The 20,368-nt window shown below is 48.9% G+C and overlaps 9 protein-coding genes and 1 non-coding gene across 10 annotated transcripts; 6 read left to right on the forward strand and 4 right to left on the reverse strand.

The window, feature by feature from the left end:
* Nucleotides 1-154: 154 nt before the first annotated feature.
* BDW43DRAFT_306852 (protein transporter TIM23) lies at nucleotides 155-820 on the forward strand (the record flags this gene model as incomplete). The annotated part of the gene is made up of 2 exons (XM_032046120.1): nucleotides 155-745; nucleotides 797-820. The coding sequence occupies 2 exons, from the start codon at nucleotides 155-157 to the stop codon at nucleotides 818-820; spliced, it is 615 nt and encodes a 204-aa protein (XP_031904997.1).
* Nucleotides 821-3,571: 2,751 nt separating this feature from the next.
* Nucleotides 3,572-3,856, forward strand: BDW43DRAFT_153612 (uncharacterized protein). The gene has a single exon (XM_032038490.1). It carries the CDS (start codon nucleotides 3,603-3,605, stop codon nucleotides 3,756-3,758), a length of 156 nt encoding a protein of 51 aa, XP_031904998.1. The 5' UTR covers nucleotides 3,572-3,602; the 3' UTR covers nucleotides 3,759-3,856.
* Nucleotides 3,857-4,207: 351 nt separating this feature from the next.
* Nucleotides 4,208-6,439, forward strand: BDW43DRAFT_306853 (glycoside hydrolase superfamily; the record flags this gene model as incomplete). Its single annotated transcript, XM_032046121.1, has 3 exons — nucleotides 4,208-4,262; nucleotides 4,310-4,782; nucleotides 4,841-6,439. The coding sequence occupies 3 exons, from the start codon at nucleotides 4,208-4,210 to the stop codon at nucleotides 6,437-6,439; spliced, it is 2,127 nt and encodes a 708-aa protein (XP_031904999.1).
* A 1,855-nt stretch (nucleotides 6,440-8,294) lies between these two features.
* On the reverse strand, nucleotides 8,295-8,368 carry BDW43DRAFT_t33. The gene has a single exon. It is a non-coding gene; the product is annotated as a tRNA-Ile (tRNA).
* A 197-nt stretch (nucleotides 8,369-8,565) lies between these two features.
* Nucleotides 8,566-10,397, reverse strand: BDW43DRAFT_321236 (cytochrome P450; the record flags this gene model as incomplete). Its single annotated transcript, XM_032049293.1, has 6 exons — nucleotides 8,566-8,750; nucleotides 8,804-8,973; nucleotides 9,030-9,171; nucleotides 9,361-9,575; nucleotides 9,606-10,241; nucleotides 10,311-10,397. The coding sequence occupies 6 exons, from the start codon at nucleotides 10,395-10,397 to the stop codon at nucleotides 8,594-8,596; spliced, it is 1,407 nt and encodes a 468-aa protein (XP_031905000.1). The 3' UTR covers nucleotides 8,566-8,593.
* Nucleotides 10,398-10,944: 547 nt separating this feature from the next.
* Nucleotides 10,945-12,220, reverse strand: BDW43DRAFT_263147 (uncharacterized protein). The gene is made up of 2 exons (XM_032040516.1): nucleotides 12,134-12,220; nucleotides 10,945-12,041 (listed from the first exon to the last, which is right to left on the reverse strand). The coding sequence occupies exon 2, from the start codon at nucleotides 11,835-11,837 to the stop codon at nucleotides 11,526-11,528; it is 312 nt and encodes a 103-aa protein (XP_031905001.1). The 5' UTR covers nucleotides 11,838-12,041; nucleotides 12,134-12,220; the 3' UTR covers nucleotides 10,945-11,525.
* A 111-nt stretch (nucleotides 12,221-12,331) lies between these two features.
* BDW43DRAFT_263150 (uncharacterized protein) lies at nucleotides 12,332-12,879 on the forward strand. Its single transcript, XM_032040517.1, has one exon. The coding sequence runs from the start codon at nucleotides 12,412-12,414 to the stop codon at nucleotides 12,685-12,687; it is 276 nt and encodes a 91-aa protein (XP_031905002.1). The 5' UTR covers nucleotides 12,332-12,411; the 3' UTR covers nucleotides 12,688-12,879.
* Nucleotides 12,880-13,822: 943 nt separating this feature from the next.
* On the forward strand, nucleotides 13,823-16,668 carry BDW43DRAFT_263154 (putative protein kinase). The gene is made up of 3 exons (XM_032040518.1): nucleotides 13,823-14,320; nucleotides 14,393-15,695; nucleotides 15,757-16,668. Exons 1-3 carry the CDS (start codon nucleotides 14,195-14,197, stop codon nucleotides 16,302-16,304), a joined length of 1,977 nt encoding a protein of 658 aa, XP_031905003.1. The 5' UTR covers nucleotides 13,823-14,194; the 3' UTR covers nucleotides 16,305-16,668.
* Nucleotides 16,669-16,842: 174 nt separating this feature from the next.
* On the forward strand, nucleotides 16,843-19,390 carry ilv3 (dihydroxy-acid dehydratase ILV3). The gene is made up of 4 exons (XM_032038493.1): nucleotides 16,843-17,185; nucleotides 17,264-18,669; nucleotides 18,731-19,049; nucleotides 19,112-19,390. Exons 1-4 carry the CDS (start codon nucleotides 17,109-17,111, stop codon nucleotides 19,158-19,160), a joined length of 1,851 nt encoding a protein of 616 aa, XP_031905004.1. The 5' UTR covers nucleotides 16,843-17,108; the 3' UTR covers nucleotides 19,161-19,390.
* A 430-nt stretch (nucleotides 19,391-19,820) lies between these two features.
* On the reverse strand, nucleotides 19,821-20,332 carry BDW43DRAFT_306858 (uncharacterized protein; the record flags this gene model as incomplete). Its single annotated transcript, XM_032046122.1, has 2 exons — nucleotides 19,821-20,146; nucleotides 20,209-20,332. The coding sequence occupies 2 exons, from the start codon at nucleotides 20,330-20,332 to the stop codon at nucleotides 19,821-19,823; spliced, it is 450 nt and encodes a 149-aa protein (XP_031905005.1).
* Nucleotides 20,333-20,368: the final 36 nt, after the last annotated feature.

The raw sequence follows: 20,368 nt of genomic DNA on the forward strand, positions 1-20,368 counted from the left end.
TTTTTGTTCTGGTCCTTTCGAATTTCCAGACCAAAAGCGACCTCGCGACGGAGACCAGCAGCGCCTGAGTGGCAGACCAACCGTTGTTCATTTTCTCCCGTGTTTTATTACCTTCTTCGCTGTATTCATTTTAATATTATTCCCTTTGCCAAAAATGTCTTTCTGGGACTCTCTCAGCGGCCGCAAACAGTCCAAAGGACCCGAGTTCGACCCTTCCACCGCGCAAGATGCGACGTCGTTCCTTTCAGAGGTCGCTATCCCTGATCCCACCTCTCTTCACCCCTTGTCTGGTTTGAACCAGGATACTCTCGATTATATCACCCTCGAAGATTCTGCCCTCGATCAAACACCTGGCGAGCGATCGCTTTTGCCCTCACGCGGATGGTCCGACGACCTGTGTTATGGAACTGGAACAACGTACCTGACTGGTTTGACTCTGGGAGGAGCATGGGGACTTGCCGAAGGCATGAGAAAGGTACCCCCGACAGCACCCCCCAAGATTCGTCTGAACGGTGTGTTGAACGCCGTCACACGGAGAGGCCCCTTCCTCGGAAACTCCGCTGGTGTGGTGGCTATGGTATATAACGGCTTGAATTCTGGAATTGGGGCTGTGCGAGGAAAGCACGATGCTACCAACAGCATCGTTGCAGGCGCCCTCAGTGGTATGATTTTCAAGAGTACCAGAGGCCTCAAGCCTATGATGATCTCTGGTGGTATCGTGGCTACTCTCGCAGGAGGCTGGGCTGTATGTGGAATCCGCTGTCTCATGGGAAGTTTGTTGCTAACTTGATTCTAGGTTGCGCGCAAAGCCTTGCTGTAGATGCCACCCGTTCCGTTCCGTTGTATTTTAGCACACAAACCGAGTCGACCTCCATTCGCCAACAGTTGTCCGAAATGATTGTCCATTATGGGTCTGTTTCAGCAAAGCGGGAGGGTGTTGTTATTTAATTTTTTTTTTTTTGGTCCACGCTGTATTAGAACGATTCTTACTTTTCCTCGAATCTCTTCCCTCCGGCGCTCGAAGCATTTACATTATCCATGGTTGGGACCGACATGGTAATGGGTCTAAATTTTCCTGTACATATAGCGGTCTTGTGCGTTTATGGGTTCTCGATGGCGAAATGCAGGTTTTATTTCGTCCTGTCTGGTGATCTTATTCTCTAGGAGCTCACAATGAAAGACTTGATGCAAAAACAAATGACTTGGGGTTTTCCGGTTCGCCTGCCGGCACTGCATTGAACGAGTTCCGAGACACGCAATTCCCTCGATCTCCCTTAGGCTTCTAACTGAGCAACGGGGGGATAAAGAGATAAATCGCCGGGTACAGCTCAGGCAACAATAGACTGTCAAGCGCCGCTTTAAGCCAGGCGGTCAGGTGACAATTTCGATATTTAAAGCAGCACGCGTTATCTCCACTTTCGACTCGTCCTTGAATCATGAAGACTTCTGTTCCGTTCGCGTGGCATGCTCTCAATGCTATCACACATGCTCAACCATAGACAGCATTTCGGACCAGGTGAATGTTTTCCAGGAAGGGCAGGGAACTGTGGCTTCTATTTATGACGGTCTATTTCGCGCTAAGAGGTTTGAGTTCCAACCAGTGCGGTATTCTCTTATATTTTCTGTAAATTAGGGATCTTCGATAATAAAACAAATGTTTTCTTCTACATTCATCCGTCTCTGGCAAAGATCATTCTCACAAGCGAGCCCGATTCTTACTAGTAAGAGACTAAAACCACTGCTTCACCACAACCAACTCCACCATGCGTTCTCTGCACCTCATTAAGGCACGCTGATGGCATTAAAGCCCAACAATTTTACGAGCCTTTGGAGGGAGTGGAGAGGCTTGGAAACCACAGAGGAGGAAATCACCTAATTAAAATCGACGATCAGATTCATGGCCATTATCGAATACTTCACAAACTCGGCCATGGTTCCTATTCTACTATGTGGCTCGCTCGCGATGAACGATTCAAGAAATATGTTGCATTAAAAGCCTGCACAGATGATCCAAGACCACGGGATATGAGCATTATATCGAATCTTACTAGCTCTCGACATTTCTCCGACACACTCCCCAGATGAAACAGTGGACCCTTCATCTAGGTAATACTCTTCTTAAAAGGTCTCCCGAATTTGATCAGCTTTCAATTGAAAGGTTATATGAGGGCTATGGAGAACCAGAGCTGGACCCGGTAACGCATCTAGATAGCAAACCACCACTTCCGCCTGGCGTGCCATCCCATGGCATATCACCGATATTGCTCGGAAAAGCGAGTAAAGATCTCACCATTAAGGAAGCAAGAATACTACTCAAGGATTGTAGCAAGGCCTTGTCACCCTCACAAGAGCTCAAGTATGAATCCCGTGCTCCCCTAGTTATTCGTCCTCCCGAGGCTCGGTTTGAATGCAGAAAACCCCTATTCTTCCCACCAGACATCTGGACACTCGTCTTCTCTATCTGGTCAATTATTGCCCAGAGACCGTTATTTGAAGGCTTTCTTGCCACGCAAGATGACATGACCTGTGAGCATATTGATGCTCTTGGTATTTTGCCAGGACAAATGGGAAGCACGATTATCTAGATTTACTAAATGATGGTACGCCAATAAATAAGAACCCCTTCTGATCACGGGATGATCGCTTCGAGGACAGTGTACAGCAGCCGAGACGAGGTAGCGGGATGCCACTATTTGGTTCAGTGGAGAGAAACGCTGTTTCTTCAATGTGATGGTCGATGCTCTCTTTCAGACCCGAGAATCAACCTACTGCTAAGCAAGTTTTCGGGTAATGGATGGTAAAATGGGTTCGTCTCAATATTATAATAGTGGGGTATACAGTTGGGTGACAATATTTTGCTTGACCGAGTAGACGCGCCGTACAATGTATATATTAATGCATGTTTTATTCGTTTCCTCGTCGATAGATACAGAATAGACTCTTGGTCCAGAATCATTACGGTAAACTGCAAAGAACTTGAAGGTACGTGTTCTCGCAGTTTATTAAGAGCTCTTAGCTTAACAAGTTCTGTAACAAGATTAAATCCTATTTTCCTATACTCACCCAAAAGCTGCCGGAAGCCAGTATTTTTAATCAGGGGACCGCGCCTCACATTATATATAGTGAATGGCCAATTTTCTGAAGGGAATACTATCTATCTGGCTCTTGTCTGCCGGTGTGTTCAAAGGTATATTGTAGCAGATCAAGCATATAAGATATATTTTTCAAGTTGAGAGAGAAATCGCGAACTTCACGATAAATTAACTTCACGTATTAAGCTCTTAATTGGTTAACAGGATACCATGCCACATACATATATTTCCTTGTATACTGCGCATGATGCGCGCAACACTCCCGGACAATGAGTGAGAGGAGGCAAGGGGCTGGCAGGGGAGTATCTTTGGACGTTCGCATAATGGCCTAGAGAAGTATGCAGAAGTGAAGTGGCGTGTTGATAGATCTTGTTAGGGTTCGGGAGGTTTGGGATACAGCAATCGGGCTTGGCAAATATTTTCAACTTCAGCCCGAGTAACAGACAGCTCCTTTAGATTTCCTTACAATATACACTCATACTCAGGGCTGGGGCTACTCGCTTACCGATTATGTTAGTGATCAGCAGAATGACAGTCAGACTTTCCCTGATTTATCCGATTTTTCCAGGGGGTTCAGCCAGTGACTTTAGTATTCCAGTCAACATCCCCTTGCTAGTTTCGTGCGGGGTTGAGGTACCCAAGCTCCCCATGCAATTTATAAGATAAGAGCTTGAAACCTATATCCATGAACACGATCCCATTATTTATAGAGGAAATCGGTGTAGAGTCAGGGTTCAAGGCCAAATAACATGGTTTGACTGCCAGCAATCTGGGGATCACTCGGGAAGATGGAAAAGGTATGATCCAACAAAGCAGGGATGTTTACTAGAAACAGCCTATTGATAGCTAGGATATGACAGCGCCCCACTAATTCTTCCGTAATAAAATATCACTCGCCGCAAAGATCACTGGACTAGGCCTGGTAGCCGCCGTTGACTAATTGTAATCCTGTTCTTTCCCAAAATATCCCAAGCGAGGTGTTGCCAGCGGCAGACAGAACCATGTTTACATGGCCCAGATGCAACTAGATCTATCAGGTCGGGGGCATAAATACCCAGGAGAGGCCATGCTAGTGTTTTTTAGTGGGTGAATATCCCTCGATGTTACTCCACACCATGCTCTACTGCCAGCTTGTGAACATAAGTCTTTTCCTATCCCTTTGCGCTAAAGGTATGGGCCACGAGTCTATAATGCCTCCAACCTCTAACAGCCCGCAGGGTTGAGCCGACTGGTCACTATACCAACGATACCATTTACCGGAACGGACGGCACATATTCTCTGGATCAACTTACCAGTATCATTGTCGATGCACGCTATGTCAACGCTGTAGATCAGGATGGCCAAACCCTAATACCGCCCACATTGCAACAGTTCGCCGAAACATTCCAGAAGGACCTTCAGTCCTCCGTAGGGATCGATATACCACTCACGTCTAGCAGCACGGCTGCAGCCAATTCAATCTTCTTCACAATTACTAATGAAACTGGATTCCACGATGTTGCTGGGAGATTTACCTCAGAAGCATACACCCTGAAAATAGACGAGAACGGCGTCAAAATTTCTGGAGCAAGTCCCCTAGGTACTTGGTGGGGATCTCGATCATTGATTCAAGCAGCGATCGTCAATGGCCACACTCTTCCTCAAGGATCCGCAGTAGATGCTCCTGGATGGGCTAATCGAGGTGTCATGGTATGAGCCCAGACCTAACAACCTGTAACGTTGCTTGCATTAACTGGAACCTGTTCAGTTAGATGCTGGGCGCCACTATTACCCGCCTGAATTCCTGATTGAGATGTGCGCGTATCTCTCCTTCTTCAAGCAGAACTTATTCCATGTGCATCTCAGCGATAATCTCTACAACAACCTAAATCGATATTCCACTAAAGAGTCAATGGATCTGTATGCAGCTTTCCGTCTCTGGTCGGACGACCCTGCGGTAGCTGGGCTCAACAAACGTGTGAATGAATCATACACCCGGGAACAATTCGACGATGTCCAGCAGCAATGCGCCCTACGAGGAGTCACTATTGTCCCTGAGATCGAAGCCCCGGGCCATGCACTCGTCATTTCCCAATGGCGGCCTGAGCTAGCCCTTCCCGATCTCAGTATGCTCAACATCACTCACCCGGATACCATCTCTACGATGAAATCCATATGGAAGACCTTCTTACCTTGGTTCCACAGTAAGACAGTCCACATAGGTGCAGACGAATACGACAAAGGTCTGGTGAATGACTATACAGATTTCGTCAACACAATGCGTGATTATATCTCCAGTGAGTCCGACAAGTACACGAGAATCTGGGGCACATTCACCCCTTCCCAAGGTGCCGATGTATCAACAGATATATCCATCCAGCATTGGGAATTCTTCGAAGATAACCCTTACTTCGACTACATTCAGAACGGCTATAACGTACTCAATTCTGATGATGGATTCTATGTGGTTGGCAAATGGTCCAGTAGTTACCCATCGACGCTGAACAAGACTCGTGTGTTCCACGGTAATCCTGCCGGCGGAGCGTTTGCCCCTAACATCTTTGATACCAAGAACGCCACTAACAATCCTCCCCGAGACAACCCACAAGTACTTGGCCACATTGCCGCGTTGTGGAATGACTATGGTCCAAACTCCACTACTGTTCTCGAGGCATATTATTCGTGGAGGGATACGCTTCCAGCCTTGGCTGACAAGCAATGGGGCGGAGACCTCCTCGAGGAAGAATACGATGCAGTATTCGATAAGATCCACGCCGTGACTCCGGGTCAGAACCTGGATCGCCAGGTACGGAGTAAAACTGATACAATTCTATACTATAACTTCGACGAGGGCTCTAAGACTATCGTCGAACATTCTGGAAACGGATATCATGGCGTTGTACGGGGATGTTGTGTCCAAGGCTCTGCTCTTGTGTTTTCTAATGGCTGCTATGTGGAGACACCTCTAGGTAGCAAGGGGAGAGACTACACTTTGTCATTCTGGGTGAACCCCACCTCACAATCCCCCGGTACTCTGTTTGCCGGGCCTGACTCGATGCTCCTAAATGGGAATGGGTCGATCAGCAATGTTACCTTGATTAGCGGTGGCAACCCATACTCACTTAACTACAGTCTTCCTGTGGATAGGTGGACAAAGGTGTCTCTAATTGGAAAAGGCGATCGGACTCTACTTAGAGCGTCCAGTTCGGACGGAGAGTCAACAAGCATGGAGTTCCTCGCTCGCCTGGGGATCAATGGCGAGAAGCAGGTTTGGGCACCTGTCGGGATTGAAGCTCCACTAGCGCGGATTGGGGAAGGCTTCGATGGATTGATGAAAGAGATCGTTCTTCGAGGGAGTGCCGATTAAGTGGGATGCATAGCCTACTACATTCTGTGTACTGTATGGCATACTTTTCATCATAGTACTAAGCAGCAATGGGACATCCTTAATAATATAAGAAGTACATTCATAGACTTACAGTAACACACAAAGATCCCAACAAGTATAGCAATGATGCGCAAGTCCACCAAGTCTTTCGCCGCACCATCCCACCAACTTGTACTCGTCGCAGCACCAACAACAGATCAGATACGAATCCACCCACACGATATAACCCAATCTAACCGCCCTCCACCCGTCACCAAACAAAGCCCATTCCCGGCCCGGCCCCATCTAAATCACCAACCCAGCAACAACCCCACCACTAGTCGACGTCGAGCTGGCACCCACAGAACTCCTACTCCCACTCGCAGTCTCCGACACAGTAGCCACAACTGTCCCAGCTTCAGTGCTCAGAACACTGCGCGTAGCCGTCGCATTTAGCGTTGGTGTTACGCCACACATCTCCCGGCTTGGACGCTTTGATGAGATATTCGGCCAGATCGCCCGCGCTCTGGTCCTGCGCTAGACAGTAGTAATAGCAGTTACTGTAGGAGGCGGCGGAGGCGGCGGAGCAGCAGCAGCTCGTTTATTGCGGGGTTGTTGCCTCCTATTGGCATTGCGCAGGCGGCGTCTTTGATGGGGATGGAGTAGAGGTTTTCATGACAGGTTGTGATTGTGGTGGTTGACATTTTGAGGTGAGATTGGAATGGGTTTTAAGGTTATTGCTTTGTGAGAGGGGTTTTTGTGACGTTGCTTTCTGTGGATGGAGTTTCCGGAGAGGGTTTATATAGGGTTTTGGGGGGCCATGAGAGCTAGCATTTTATGTAGCTTGGCTCGGCTCAGCTTAAAAGGTCTCCCTGTCTTTTACGCTTTTGTCTCTAAGTGGTGATTTTTTTCATATCTCCAGTTAGTGTTCATTGGGGGTGGGTGTTCTATGATAACTAGCAAAGTCTGACAAGCGGCGATTATGCTTCAGGCGGGTCAAGGGAGCATAACACCATCGTATAGCAACCAATAAAGCCCCCCAGTTTAGATTCGTGGCTCTTCACTGGCGCATCTTGTCTATAGGCAAGAATAGCCACGGCTAACGCGTCGCGACCTGCTAGATAGCATAATGCTCCCATAGTTATCTAGGCTGCATCGGCTCCAGGGCCTAATTTCCAATGTAAGGCATGTGGAGCCCAATTTGCGCATTGGTGAGCTTCGGGGTTGGGATAGGGTTTGTGTGTTTCTCCGGGCTACGGTAGGCGTGGTCGGTGATCTGGGGATCTATAAAATGCTTTTGCCGGGGGTAGCTGCAGGCCGAGTTCTCGGGTGAGTTTGTGTATGTTGGTCGATTTACGGTACAATAGTTCATGTTCAGCTTACCGGAGGTTGAACCTTAGGTCCGCGACCAAGTTCGGCAGATCTTTACTGGACGCATGGAAATATCTCGAAGCGTGTAACACTTGTTCTGTGCTATATTCTACAATATCTAGTGTTCCTGGTATTATGACGATAATTTCATATAAGCAAGGATAACAGTCTTAGCTCCGCTGAACATCTCCAAGGATAGCCAGCTGTGCCTTACCTTCAGGCCCTCTTTTGCGTTGACTTTGCATAGGGTAGATAGATATATATAGAAGAGTATAGAAAAGTAGTGACTGTGGGTTTTGGAAAAGAGGTGGATAAAGACTATTTACACTACAGCTGGATGCAGCCTTAGCACCCATGTACATTGGGCAGTAGAAGAAGGCACAAAAGAAGACCACCGTTTAAGCAATCGCAATTAGACATGCTGTGGACAACTTTAGGTTGAAATTGATATGAGCGAAGTCGAAAAATTCACCAGCAAAAATGATGGTCCCGGAGAGGCTCGAACTCTCGACTTCTGAGTTATTAGCTCAGCACTCTAACCGACTGAGTTACGGGACCCGTCTTTGTTGACGGAGGGTCAACTAAATGGCTATATAAAGCAAATGCTATGAATATGGACGTAGAAGCGAATAGGGAAAATCGCATAACTGCGCAAGAAGCAACTCCTAGCAGGACTACAGCTATCGGAATATTTATCTCACGGTATTGGCTACTTCGATCAAGCCGTGGCATCAGTATCTTAGTACTCTTCTACCGTAAGAGGTATATATTTCCTCCCGCTAGTCAAGCAAATCTATCTGTCAACTGCACACTAAGCGCTGGCCTATTCCATATGATAAACACCTCCTGATCGATCCAATTCTCACTGCCCGGTGCAAGCTCTATGTTGAAATTGAATAACAGCTTGCACAGAATCAAACGCATCTCCAAGTGCGCCAAACTTTACAGATGTCAGCGCATCGAACACAACACGCGGAAAGGATGAGAACTAACTTCTTGCCCAAGCAGTTTCTAGGACCTAAACTAAATGGTTGCACTGCATCTCTCTTGTCCGAGTCGAATCTACAGTCGTTGCCCATCCATCGCTCAGGAATGAATTGTTCCGGAAGTGCAAAATTCTCGGCCGCATGATGTGCTGAGTACCGATGTGCGTAAACGGTTGTCTATGGTATGTTAGCCGCGGGACGACAAGTGAGCCGTATATCATGAAAGCATGTACATATTCTGGGAGAACATGGCCGCCCACGGTAGATCCGCCCTGAGGGACAAGGCGCGGATCGCCAGCGGCTACCGGGGGATACATCCGAAGTGATTCTTCGAGGACTGCATTTAGATATGCAAGAGGAGTGCACTTGGACGATCTGATTTATTGGTCGCTAGAGAATGCGGAGCGAATTTCGTCGCAAAGCTTGTCCCTTGATTCTCTATGTTTGCAGAGATAGTAGACACATCCCGCGAGCATCGTCGCGGTAGTTTCGCTTCCTGCAATGGTAAAGCTGAGTATGTCAGCCAGTCATGAAGACAGGAATGTAGAGAAGATTGGGACTTACAAAGCCGAGTTTGCGTATATCTCGGACCTGCTCATGATGGGCTGGTCCTCAATGAAGCGGCCCTCTTCATCACCGAGCCCATGCTTCAGAATGGCGGATATGAAGTCCGGACGAGAAGTTCCAGCCTCAAGCCGGCGGTCTGCTTTTTGTTTACAGAGGTCAAGATGGCTTAGCAATTGCCGAACAAGCGATTTCGGTAAGAGATTTTCTTGAAACTTTCTAACCAGCGTATATTGGTTTATCACATTTAGAAGCGTGAAAGCCTTCAAAGAGCTGAAAATGAGGTGGATCCATGGATGCAATTGATTGCTCTTCAAACAGTCGAATGGTTCAGCAAACATAAGATCCCCAATGATATCGAAAGTAGTAAAATTGAACCATCTTGCTAAGTCTACTTCGGCTTTGTGGGTCCTCTCTAGGTTCGTTCTTTCTCGCAGTCGCTGCATGAGGAGATCGACGTAATGAACGATTGTTCCCTCTTGTTCTCGCAGAGACCGCTCGGAGAAGGCATGGGGCAGCAACCGTCTCTGCCTAGTATGGGTTTCATTATCTGTGTACCCGCCAACGGCTGTGCTCATTCCACTCAATTGGGTGGCATAGAGCTTTGGGTCCTTTGGGAAATGTGTTTCCTTTTCTCTACGACGGAATCCGTAGATATCCTGAAAGGCTTGCGGGTTGTTGAACGAAAGCTCGTGCGGGCCGACTCGCACGACAGGGCCATAATGATTATGAAGAGCCAATATCCTTAGATGTGCACGGACTCGCACGATGCTTATCTGTCGTGGGATGTCGGATATAGCCCAGAGTTTGGGGCCGGGAAACCGCGCCAGCGGCGAAAGGTATAAGTTATAGACAGCATTGTATATAATATAAGATAGTAACTCATAAATGTCAACACTATGGCTCTGGATGCGAGGAAATGTGTGCCTACTGAGAAAGGAATAACATACGACAAAGGATGCAGTCTTAGCCACCCCAAAGGAGCTACCGTGCGATTGGCTGACGATATCTTCGAGGCCGTCAATTTCAAGAGCCATGCTTGATATGCGGAAGAAAGCTTGTTGTGTAGGTTCTACTAGTAGAATGAAGTGTCTATCCAACTTGTGACAGATTCCAAACCCACCCCGCTTCCATAGGACTGGTATGCTTTCTCTGTTATACCCCTACTATCCTGCCCTTGCATGAGAGAAGTTGCGGTATCTACAGAGCACTGATCATCGGGTTTCTGCAGACACATTGAGTGTACAGCCTATTGAACGAGTTCTTTCCTCTACAGTATGCTAGTGCTCGCACTGGGTGATTGGGACTGGTCCTCCTGACTTGTACTGGCGCGCTACTGCGCTATTTGATGCCAGTGGGAGCAGACCTGTTAGGGGCACCTTTTTCCACTGGGGAGCCTTAGTCTCAGATTTACTCATTGGGACAGTAACATATCTGGTACGGAAGTTGATATTCTTAAAGTAATCAAATAGACTAGTTGCACCAATAATGGTTTGTTCGTCACCTCGATTACTTTAGAATTTATATTCCTCTGCCACGGTGCGCAATTCAAGCGCTTTCACCGCTGCACTAAAATCATACCACGCTCGCATATACATATCTTAGGCAGACACCGTGATGCGTATTGGACGCGTAGCCACAACAACTACCCCTCAGCAAAGTAGATAATATCTCGGTGAGAGAATTCGTCTGAAAGCCCAACAGGAACATCGTCGAGCCTCTCGGCAAGTGACTTACCCATAGTATTAAATTCTTTGAAAGGATGAAACTAGCTCTCCATGGTCTCGTTCATGGGACACTGTCAGCCATGCTCTATGAGGTGTTAGTGCCATCTGCACCCTTTTCAGATCGCTTTGTGTGGTTCCTAATAATTAGCAGATGTCACATACCATACACCCCAATAGGCTTCGCGTGTTAGTTAACCACGTATACCCAAGTGGAGCGAAGAGCGTAAGTGGGAAGAAATCCTTATTCTAGTAGATGACAGCTTAGGGTAAGGTGTTGCGGTTGAACACAAAGAAGCTAAACGTAGCAACTAGACGGCGCACCAATCACGACCTCCTAGGCCTGGCTACACGGGAGTCCCTTGGAACTCGTTGGAGAATCGCCGCCTTGATCATGTACGTGATTGACCCATGTCCGACTTTCGCCAAGGACGCCAAGATTTAATAAAGTATGGCATTTAGGTATAGTGTGTTGTCTCTGTCTATATATTCCATCATAGGACTCGGTCCTGGAATCACGTGGATGCAGTTGTTATGGAAGGCGTTATAGGCCTGTAGCGAGATTATTAGATGCTCACTAAACAACCCCCAACTCCCCCCTCCCAAAACAAAAATAAATGAAATCCTGCTGCGAAATGAGTGAGTGCATCGAAACAATAACAACCACGTTAAGTTTCCCGTTTCTTTCTCAAGAACATGATAATGTCTTCCGGCGACCCCCTTAAGAAAACAACTACTATATGCATGCGGCATCAGTTTGGCCACGTCTCGGAAGTTCTTTTCATCCTCGGCTTTTCTGTAGACGAGGGATAGTACCAACTTGTGGGTTCATAAATAGAGACCCGGCCAGAACCGAAAATTTCTGATCGGCCTCAGTCTAATGGGTTAGTGGTTCGGGATGGTCATACACGACCGTCGGCGGAGCGTCTGATAATATGGGTATGAACGCCGTTAGGGCTGATACCCTGAGTTTGGGTCAGTTGGGTCCGATACCCAGTCAATCGAAGCTTTTGCTTAGCAACACAATGAGCTGTGGGACCTATAAGTACCTGGAAATGAGACATCGGGCGAACTAACGCGGTCTGGACTGTGAAGGGAACGAAGGGAATCCTGTTGGACCTTGAGGCAAAATTGCGAGATCACCGACAAATATTTGTTTCCCACGATTGAGTGACATGTCTGATGATATACTGAGCCCTTTTTTATTCTCCACGTCATCCGCAGAGCTTTTTTTTTTTTTGTCATGCAGATCTTCAATCTTGAGTCAGCCAAAAATTGTGGGGCGGGAAATTGAATGGAGTGACCAACCGGAAGAAGGGTGTGAGGCATGCTTGCCAAGAAACGCTCCCAGCCATTCGTTCCCAGTAAGACCACAATGCTGGGTCAACTGCTGGTTGTCTTGGCGATCGTCGAGGAATCCCTGTTCCCAATCTTCCCTCCCACGAATCATAGAAGGGAAGGGCTAAAAAGCAATGCTGCCCAGTATCAAACAGCTTACGTAGACTTGGTCGTCGATCATTTTGCGCCGCTGAAGCTGGTAACCGAGGATAACCCTTTCACAATTTCAGAGCAATCAGATTCTGGGTGCGATACACGGAATTAATTTTGCCCACAGCGTGAACTAACGTAGACGCTAAGGTAGTGTGGCCGATGATGTGCACTGTGCGTCAAATCAACTGGAGCGATGATAAATAACGACTCGTCGCGTCGAAAATGCGTCGGAAATTTGAAACCATGGCAATGCGGTCTGACCCGAAGATCCAGTCCATTTCAATCCGACAACCGGAATGCGAACGTTTGGTCCTCGCCAACCGGCCATATGATGATTGGGGTTGTTTTTAGTTTGTTATTTTACTGAGGAACCACTTGGGAGGCCTGATCTAGTTTAGCCCTACTTAAATCAAGCTTAGCCTGGACTGGAACTGGGTCGTCTTGCGATCCATGGATCATGTGCCCGTTTCAACGAATCCATCTTTTCTCTTTCGATCCCGAATCAGGACGATTTGCCCGTTTGGGATTTTACGCAGCGTCCAGCTTACCCGATTGGGAAACCGGCGTTTGGAGCTTTTTGTTGAGAGGCAAGGATAGATAATGCTAGTCCCGCTATTTACGTCTAAACGCAAAGCACTTGAGCGAATTAATGCAAGGCACCACCACTAAAATCAAGAAGAAGTTGCCATGGACGTTTTATGGAACAATTGACAAAGATTTGAAGAGTGGATCCTGCCAAAAACTCTCCTGTCAGCCATGATCCATCAAAATCCAGCCACTGACTTCAGTGTGCTTCGATTAACCCCCTGTACTCCGTGTTCTCCCACGATCTCCGACCAAACTAACCCGGATGAAGCTACTGTTCTGGTTTCATCCACAATTCCGGTTGGTATTCTCCCAAGCGAACAACGACTTCGATATTGAAACGAACAATAGTTCCTCATTTTCGGCCTTTCCGCCAACGGCATCACTGGATGCGGGGTAGCGTTTAATCCTGGTTAAATAAACAAAAATAAAATAAATGAGTTTCTCAAAACCTCATGGTCACTATTCCCAAAACAGCACGGTCATCAGCTGACCCCGCGTGGAATTTTCCTGTAGCGTCATTGAGAAGTAACAAAACCAGCGAAACTTAACGCTTGCATGGATGCTGCCCCGGGAGGATGTGGTAGTATTTATTTAGTTGGGGAAAAGAACAAGCAGCCCGTCCCCGACCCTAGTTTTGCCTCCTCTTTCTCCCCGACTGAAAAAAAAAAAAAAAAAGAAAATAATAATAATAATAATAATCACCCCCAAATTTCCCCTTCCCTTTTCAAACATTATCTTATCTCCTCCTCTGACCTCCCTTTCTTCCTCCTCCCTCGCCACCTCCTCTCCTTCCCCGATGCACTGAGAACACACACCTCACCATTCACCACCGGTTTTGATAGAGCTCCTAGGCCTGAGGGCCTCATTTGTTTTTAATACCAAGTCCAGCTTGGTCTACTTAAAGTTTAACCCGAGGGACCTTTTAGGTAGCCGTTACCCGCCTAGTTCGAGTGACAACTGCGCTTTGGGTCCACTTTGGCGCCGCGACAGCACGGCAATTAGAGCCTTCGTGAACTACATTGAATCGTTCGATGATTTCTCCGGATTCGCCTGAACCGACCGATAGGTCAGGATTGTTTGCTAGACAACCTACCGTGTTACACAAAGCATCTGCACCAACGGTTTCGAGTGACAATGAAATTCCTTCAGTTCCGTCGGTGAGCTCTGGAGCAGGGAACCTTGATTCCCCGCCTCTATTATATACCGGAGAATTCTTAACGAATATAAAGGATGGCATAACTCACCAACATCACCCCGGGGCGTCACAGCCCCTCCCATCGCTGCAGATACGGACCGACTTGTCGAGCACAATGCAGCTGAGTCCCCCGAAGGATTCCGATTCTTTCATGCATCACAGCATATCGTCGAGTAGCCTTCCTCGGCGGACCTCAAGTCTGCGTGGCTTTCTCGAACGGCCTCCGTCCGGCGGAGGCTCCCTGTCCCCGGCGTCTTACCTATCGTCGCCACAGCTAATGGCCATGGGAGACATCACTCCCTTGCCATCGCCGATCACTGGGGCCTCGCCATGGAAGCTACCACGTCGCAATTCGCAGTCATTATCGCGCACCCCGTCACTGCTCTCCCGGAATGGTTCCAGCCTCAGTTTGCGACTGAGCGACTCATCTCAAGTGCTAGGTCCGTCGGAATGTCGATCGCGCAGCAAACAGCGTGCCATGGCGGAGAAACTGGGCGCGGACAAGCAATCAGACACTCCCAGCAGAACACGTCCCGAGGGGGCTCCCAAGCATGCCCGCAATCGCAGCCTGAGTGAGTACGTTCCCCCAGCGAAGGCTATCCCAATCAAGCCACGCCCGATCGCGGTGTCGGGTTCGGCTGTGTCTCAGGGTATCACGTCATCGTCGAGCACCGACTCCAAATCAAACAACTTGCACCGTGAGCAGCATTTGGCGGTGCACCGCGGAATCGCATTGCCGGCCGTCCGTCCTCCGAGCCCGCCGAGAAGCAGCCGCAGTACATTTGATGATGACACGGAACCCGTCATCCTCACCCCGCAATCCATGGACAGCTCGGATGAAATCTATTCAGTGCGTTCTGTTCGGTCCCAACAGCCGCGCAAGTATCGCAAAATCCGCCAGCTCGGGCAAGGAACCTTCAGCCAGGTGTGCCTGGCAGTGCGCATGGAGATGCGAGATGGTTTCAATTCCGATTATGGCTCGAGCCTTCAGGGGGTGAATGCCGCTACGCAAAAGCTGGTCGCGGTGAAGGTCATTGAGCATGGTCCGGCGGGCGGCGCTGACGAGGAGCGATTGGAAGTTTCCCTCAAGCGGGAGGTGGAAATTTTGAAATCGGTCAACCACCCCTCGCTTGTGCAACTCAAAGCGTTCGGAAGTGACGAAAAACGCGCGCTGTTGGTTTTGGACTATTGTCCGGGAGGCGACCTTTTTGATGTCGCATCTTCGGGCCCGCGGCCGATGAGCCCAGAGCTCATTCGGCGGATTTTCTCCGAGTTGGTGGCCGCGGTGCGCTACCTGCACGCCAACTTCATTGTCCATCGGGACATTAAACTTGAGAGTAAGGGACTCCACCATGAACTGCATTGACCATCGTTACTTACCAGACGGACCAATAACAGATGTCCTGGTGACCCTTCCTCACGCTGCCATGGAGGAAATCTCGGATTGGCGTACATACGATCGCGCGGTCGTGACCCTTACTGACCTGGGTCTATCCCGGCGCATTCCGCAGCCGCCGGAAAGTCCGCTGCTCCAAACCCGTTGTGGGAGTGAGGACTATGCAGCCCCAGAAATTTTGATGGGGCAGCCCTACGACGGGCGATCCACAGATGGTTGGGCCCTTGGCGTCTTGCTCTACGCTATGATGGAAAATCGGCTACCATTCGACGCTTTACCGGGTACTCGAGGGGACCCGGCGAAACTTCGTGCTCGTACCCCCCACCGCATTGCGCGATGTGAATGGTCCTGGTACCGGTATGCGGACGGCGATGGCGAATGGGATCCTCAGAAGGGGAAGGACTTGGAAGGAGCTCGCGAATGTGTTGAAGGCCTTCTAAAGCGGAACACCAAGCGTAAAACCCTGGATGAGATCGCCTCCATGGAATGGGTTGAGAAAGCAATTGACGTGCCGGGTGGGTTGAAGAGAGGTGACAAAGAGGTACCCTAGAGCTGGTCTCTTGATTTATATTCTACTGTTCTTCCCTTTTGTTTTTCTTCTTTTCTCCTTATATTACTTTTGCCACGATATACTGTGACGCGTTCTGGGGTTGATGCATAGCTGTTTTTCTCACGGACTTTCTTCCTTGCACTTCTTTTTTCTCCCCCCTTTTCTCGTTTCAACCATCATTTCCTTTTCTCTTTTTTCTTCTTCGCCTATTGACATTCATCCCCCCCCCTTTTATTTCATTCGCTTGCTTTGGCTAGCTCAAAGAGACGGTATACCCTTAGACTTATTATTTTTCTTTTCCCAGTTGGTTGCTCTGCTAGTGATTTTTACCTTTTTTTTTTTTTTTTTTTTTTTTTTTTTCTTTACGGATATACAAAAACTCATGACAAGATCAAAGGGTGGTAGAAGACAACGATTGCAGGTTTCAGATGGTTCAAGGGAGTTTTAAGTGTATAATAATTGATTATTAGGACAATTCCAGCGTTCACGAGCACCTTTTCCAGTATGTATAAGTACTACTGTATCCTACGTAGTTCTCCTAGTACCTCAATATCCATAGGGGATGACCGTGATTGGCCCGAGTGCTGACAAAATATTGCACGGGATTGGGCCTCGGGGAGCCTGAGGCCAACTCCGGCCGCCCCGATTTCGCTGCGGAGGGTCGGGCGTCACTCCCGGTGACCGGCTCCACACTTCTCTTCTGCAGAGGGGAAGAGTCCAGAAGCTACTTATTCTCTTTTCAATTGAGTTCCCGGCCTCAATTGTGTGTCATCCCTGCGGACTCCATACCCTCAGGTCGCGATAATGTTTCTCTCACAAACACGGGGGCGTATGCCTTCTGCGCTGCGGAGTCTTTCCAAGCGGTCCGCCGCCGTCAATGTGTAAGGCGATAGAACAAAGCCAATGACTCTTTTCCCTTTTCTCCCAGTGCGAGTTGCTAATTTCCCTGCCTTTGTTAGTCGTCCTCTCTCCACCACCCTCCCTAAGCAAAGGGCCTCTGCCTCCGAGGACGACAATGCTCTGAACAAGGTCTCCCGCCATGTCACCCAGCCCATCTCGCAGGGTGCGTCCCAGGCCATGCTGTACGCCACCGGTCTCACCGAGAAGGACATGGACAAGGCCCAAGTCGGTATCTCGTCCGTTTGGTACAGCGGTAATCCGTGCAACATGCATCTGCTCGACCTTAACCACCGTGTCAAGCAAGGTGTGGAGAAGGCCGGTTTGATCGGAATGCAGTTCAACACCGTCGGTGTCAGTGACGCAATCAGTATGGGTACGAAGGGTATGAGATTTTCTCTTCAGAGCCGCGATCTGATTGCCGACTCTATTGAAACTGTTATGGGCGGTCAGTGGTATGATGCCAACATCAGTATCCCTGGTTGCGACAAGAACATGCCCGGTGTCTTGATGGCCATGGGAAGAGTCAACCGGCCGAGTATCATGGTGTACGGAGGCACTATCAAGCCCGGCTGTGCCGCTACCCAAAACAATGCTGAAATCGATATCGTTTCCGCCTTCCAGGCTTACGGACAGTTTTTGAGCGGAGATATCAGCGAACCTCAACGATTTGACATTATCCGTAACGCCTGCCCTGGTGGCGGTGCCTGCGGTGGTATGTACACGGCTAACACCATGGCCACCGCCATCGAGACCATGGGTATGACTCTCCCTGGCTCTTCCTCTAACCCCGCCGAGTCTCGCGCCAAGGACCTTGAGTGTCTGGCTGCTGGTGAGGCGATCAAGAAGCTGCTCAAGGAGGACATCCGCCCCCGGGATATCATGACCCGCCAGGCTTTCGAGAACGCAATGGTTGTAGTCAACATCACCGGTGGTTCGACGAACGCCGTGCTGCACCTGATTGCTATCGCCGATTCGGTTGGCATCAAGCTTGATATTGAGGACTTCCAGTCGGTCTCCGACCGTATTCCTTTCTTGGCTGATCTGAAGCCATCTGGCAAGTACGTCATGGCCGACATGCACGGAATCGGAGGTACCCCCTCGCTGCTCAAGTTCTTGCTTAAGGAAGGCCTTATCGACGGTTCTGGTATCACCGTCACCGGTGAGACACTGGCCAAGAACCTGGAGAAGGTTCCCGACTTCCCCGACGACCAGAAGATCATTCGTCCTCTGTCCAACCCGATCAAGAAGACCGGCCACATTCAGATTCTCAAGGGATCCCTCGCTCCGGGTGGCAGTGTTGGTAAGATCACTGGTAAGGAGGGTACTTCTTTCACGGGCAAGGCTCGTGTCTTCGACGACGAGGATGACTTTATCGCTGCTCTGGAGCGCGGTGAGATCAAGAAGGAGGAGAAGACAGTGGTGGTCATTCGCTACACCGGACCCAAGGGTGGTCCTGGTATGCCCGGTACGTATCGAGAGTTTGGTTTAGCTCTGGTTGACGCAGCTAACAAATGGACGTGGAATAGAAATGCTGAAGCCCTCCTCTGCTCTCATGGGTTATGGTCTCGGACAGTCGGTTGCCCTGATCACCGATGGACGTTTCTCGGGTGGTTCTCACGGCTTCCTGATCGGACACATTGTCCCTGAGGCTGCCGTTGGTGGGCCTATCGGTCTTGTCAAGGATGGCGATATTATCACCATTGATGCCGAGAAGCGCATTCTCGACCTCGACGTTGACCAGGAGGTTCTTGTCGAGAGACGCAAGGAGTGGGAAGCCGCTAAGGAGGCTGGCAGGCTGCCTGAAACTGGCTTGACCATGAGAGGAACCCTAGGCAAGTACGCTAGGTATGTTTGGATCTTCGCGAATGATACTAGGATCTTACATGGATTGCTAACTGCTGCAACAGGACCGTCAAGGATGCCAGCCACGGCTGTATCACCGATGCTCTTGAGTAAATGCCAGGCTGTGAGATGTATTTTGTCATTGTGCGGGATGCCGTCACTATTTTCCCGCTTGAATGGGGTAGTATAAACACCTTGGGTTATTCTCTTGTTTTTATTTTTGCTTGGATAAGCGAACCAAAAGGATTGAAAAGCATTTCCTTTGATCTCATGTTGTTATTAGGAGCATTCATTGACTTGATACCTTACCAATCTATTAATCATATTTCAAATTTTCTATTCCTTTAGACTCTTTCGTGATATTTGCAGGGACTCTTTCGTGCCACTTACCTTGAAGACTATTGGTATAGGTGTAGCTTCTATCAGACCCGATTGGCCTCAAGGCAGCAGATCATCTGACGCGCTATATTAAGCCACAATTTTATTTTTGTTTGCAATCTTGGCACTCAATCAACTGAGCATCTACCATCTCTATCCGATTCATTATCCAGTAACGGCTACATATCGATGCGAGATGATAGATTTCTTGGAAAGTGATTGTGACTGAGTGCCCGCCAGAGGAATCTAAGATGCTCATCTGCCCCCTTTCTCCTGTATCATGAAGCCGATCAAAACTATGAGGATAGCCGCATATGCTAGAAGCGGCGAATACAGCCTCTAAGGTACTCAGGTACTATGTCATAAAGAGTCCAAAAGTCGACACGCAGCCGGTTGTCATCCCCAATTGCAAGTAGCCATATGGGTCCCACTAGAAAGGCACCACCAACCAAGGCCCCAGCAAGCCTTGATCAGAGCCCTTTCTTCAGAGTCTCGCCCCGAGGTGGCGCCTAGTGGTTGCATTCCCCTGTCATCAGCTTCCCAGGGTCCCGTTGGTATGGCCCATGCCTTTAACGCTTCCAAGTCGCTGGCAGTTTTCCCGTGTCGGGTCATTTCTCTCAAAAGAAGATAATTACTGTGAAGCCACTCGCTAGATGCAACGAAAGGATCGTTGGCTTTGCCAGAGTACTTCGTCATATACTCATGGCCTTGGACTGCTTGGACTGTTCATTGTTCGATGTTAGCCCGTCGAAGCATACTCGCGGCTCAGTTCACACAGCCGCACCGTATTTCCTAATGATGGATTCCAAGACGTCGGTTATACCTTCCCCAATGAGGAGATCAAAATGAAGTTCGATAGCGACGTCGATCAACTTAGCTGGGAGGTATACCATGTGCATTCGATACATGTCTGCAAAATCAACACTGTAGCCATATTCCCAATC

This window comes from Aspergillus alliaceus, assembly GCF_009176365.1.
Source record: "Aspergillus alliaceus strain CBS 536.65 unplaced genomic scaffold BDW43scaffold_4, whole genome shotgun sequence".
Classification (NCBI taxonomy): Eukaryota; Fungi; Ascomycota; class Eurotiomycetes; order Eurotiales; family Aspergillaceae; genus Aspergillus; species Aspergillus alliaceus.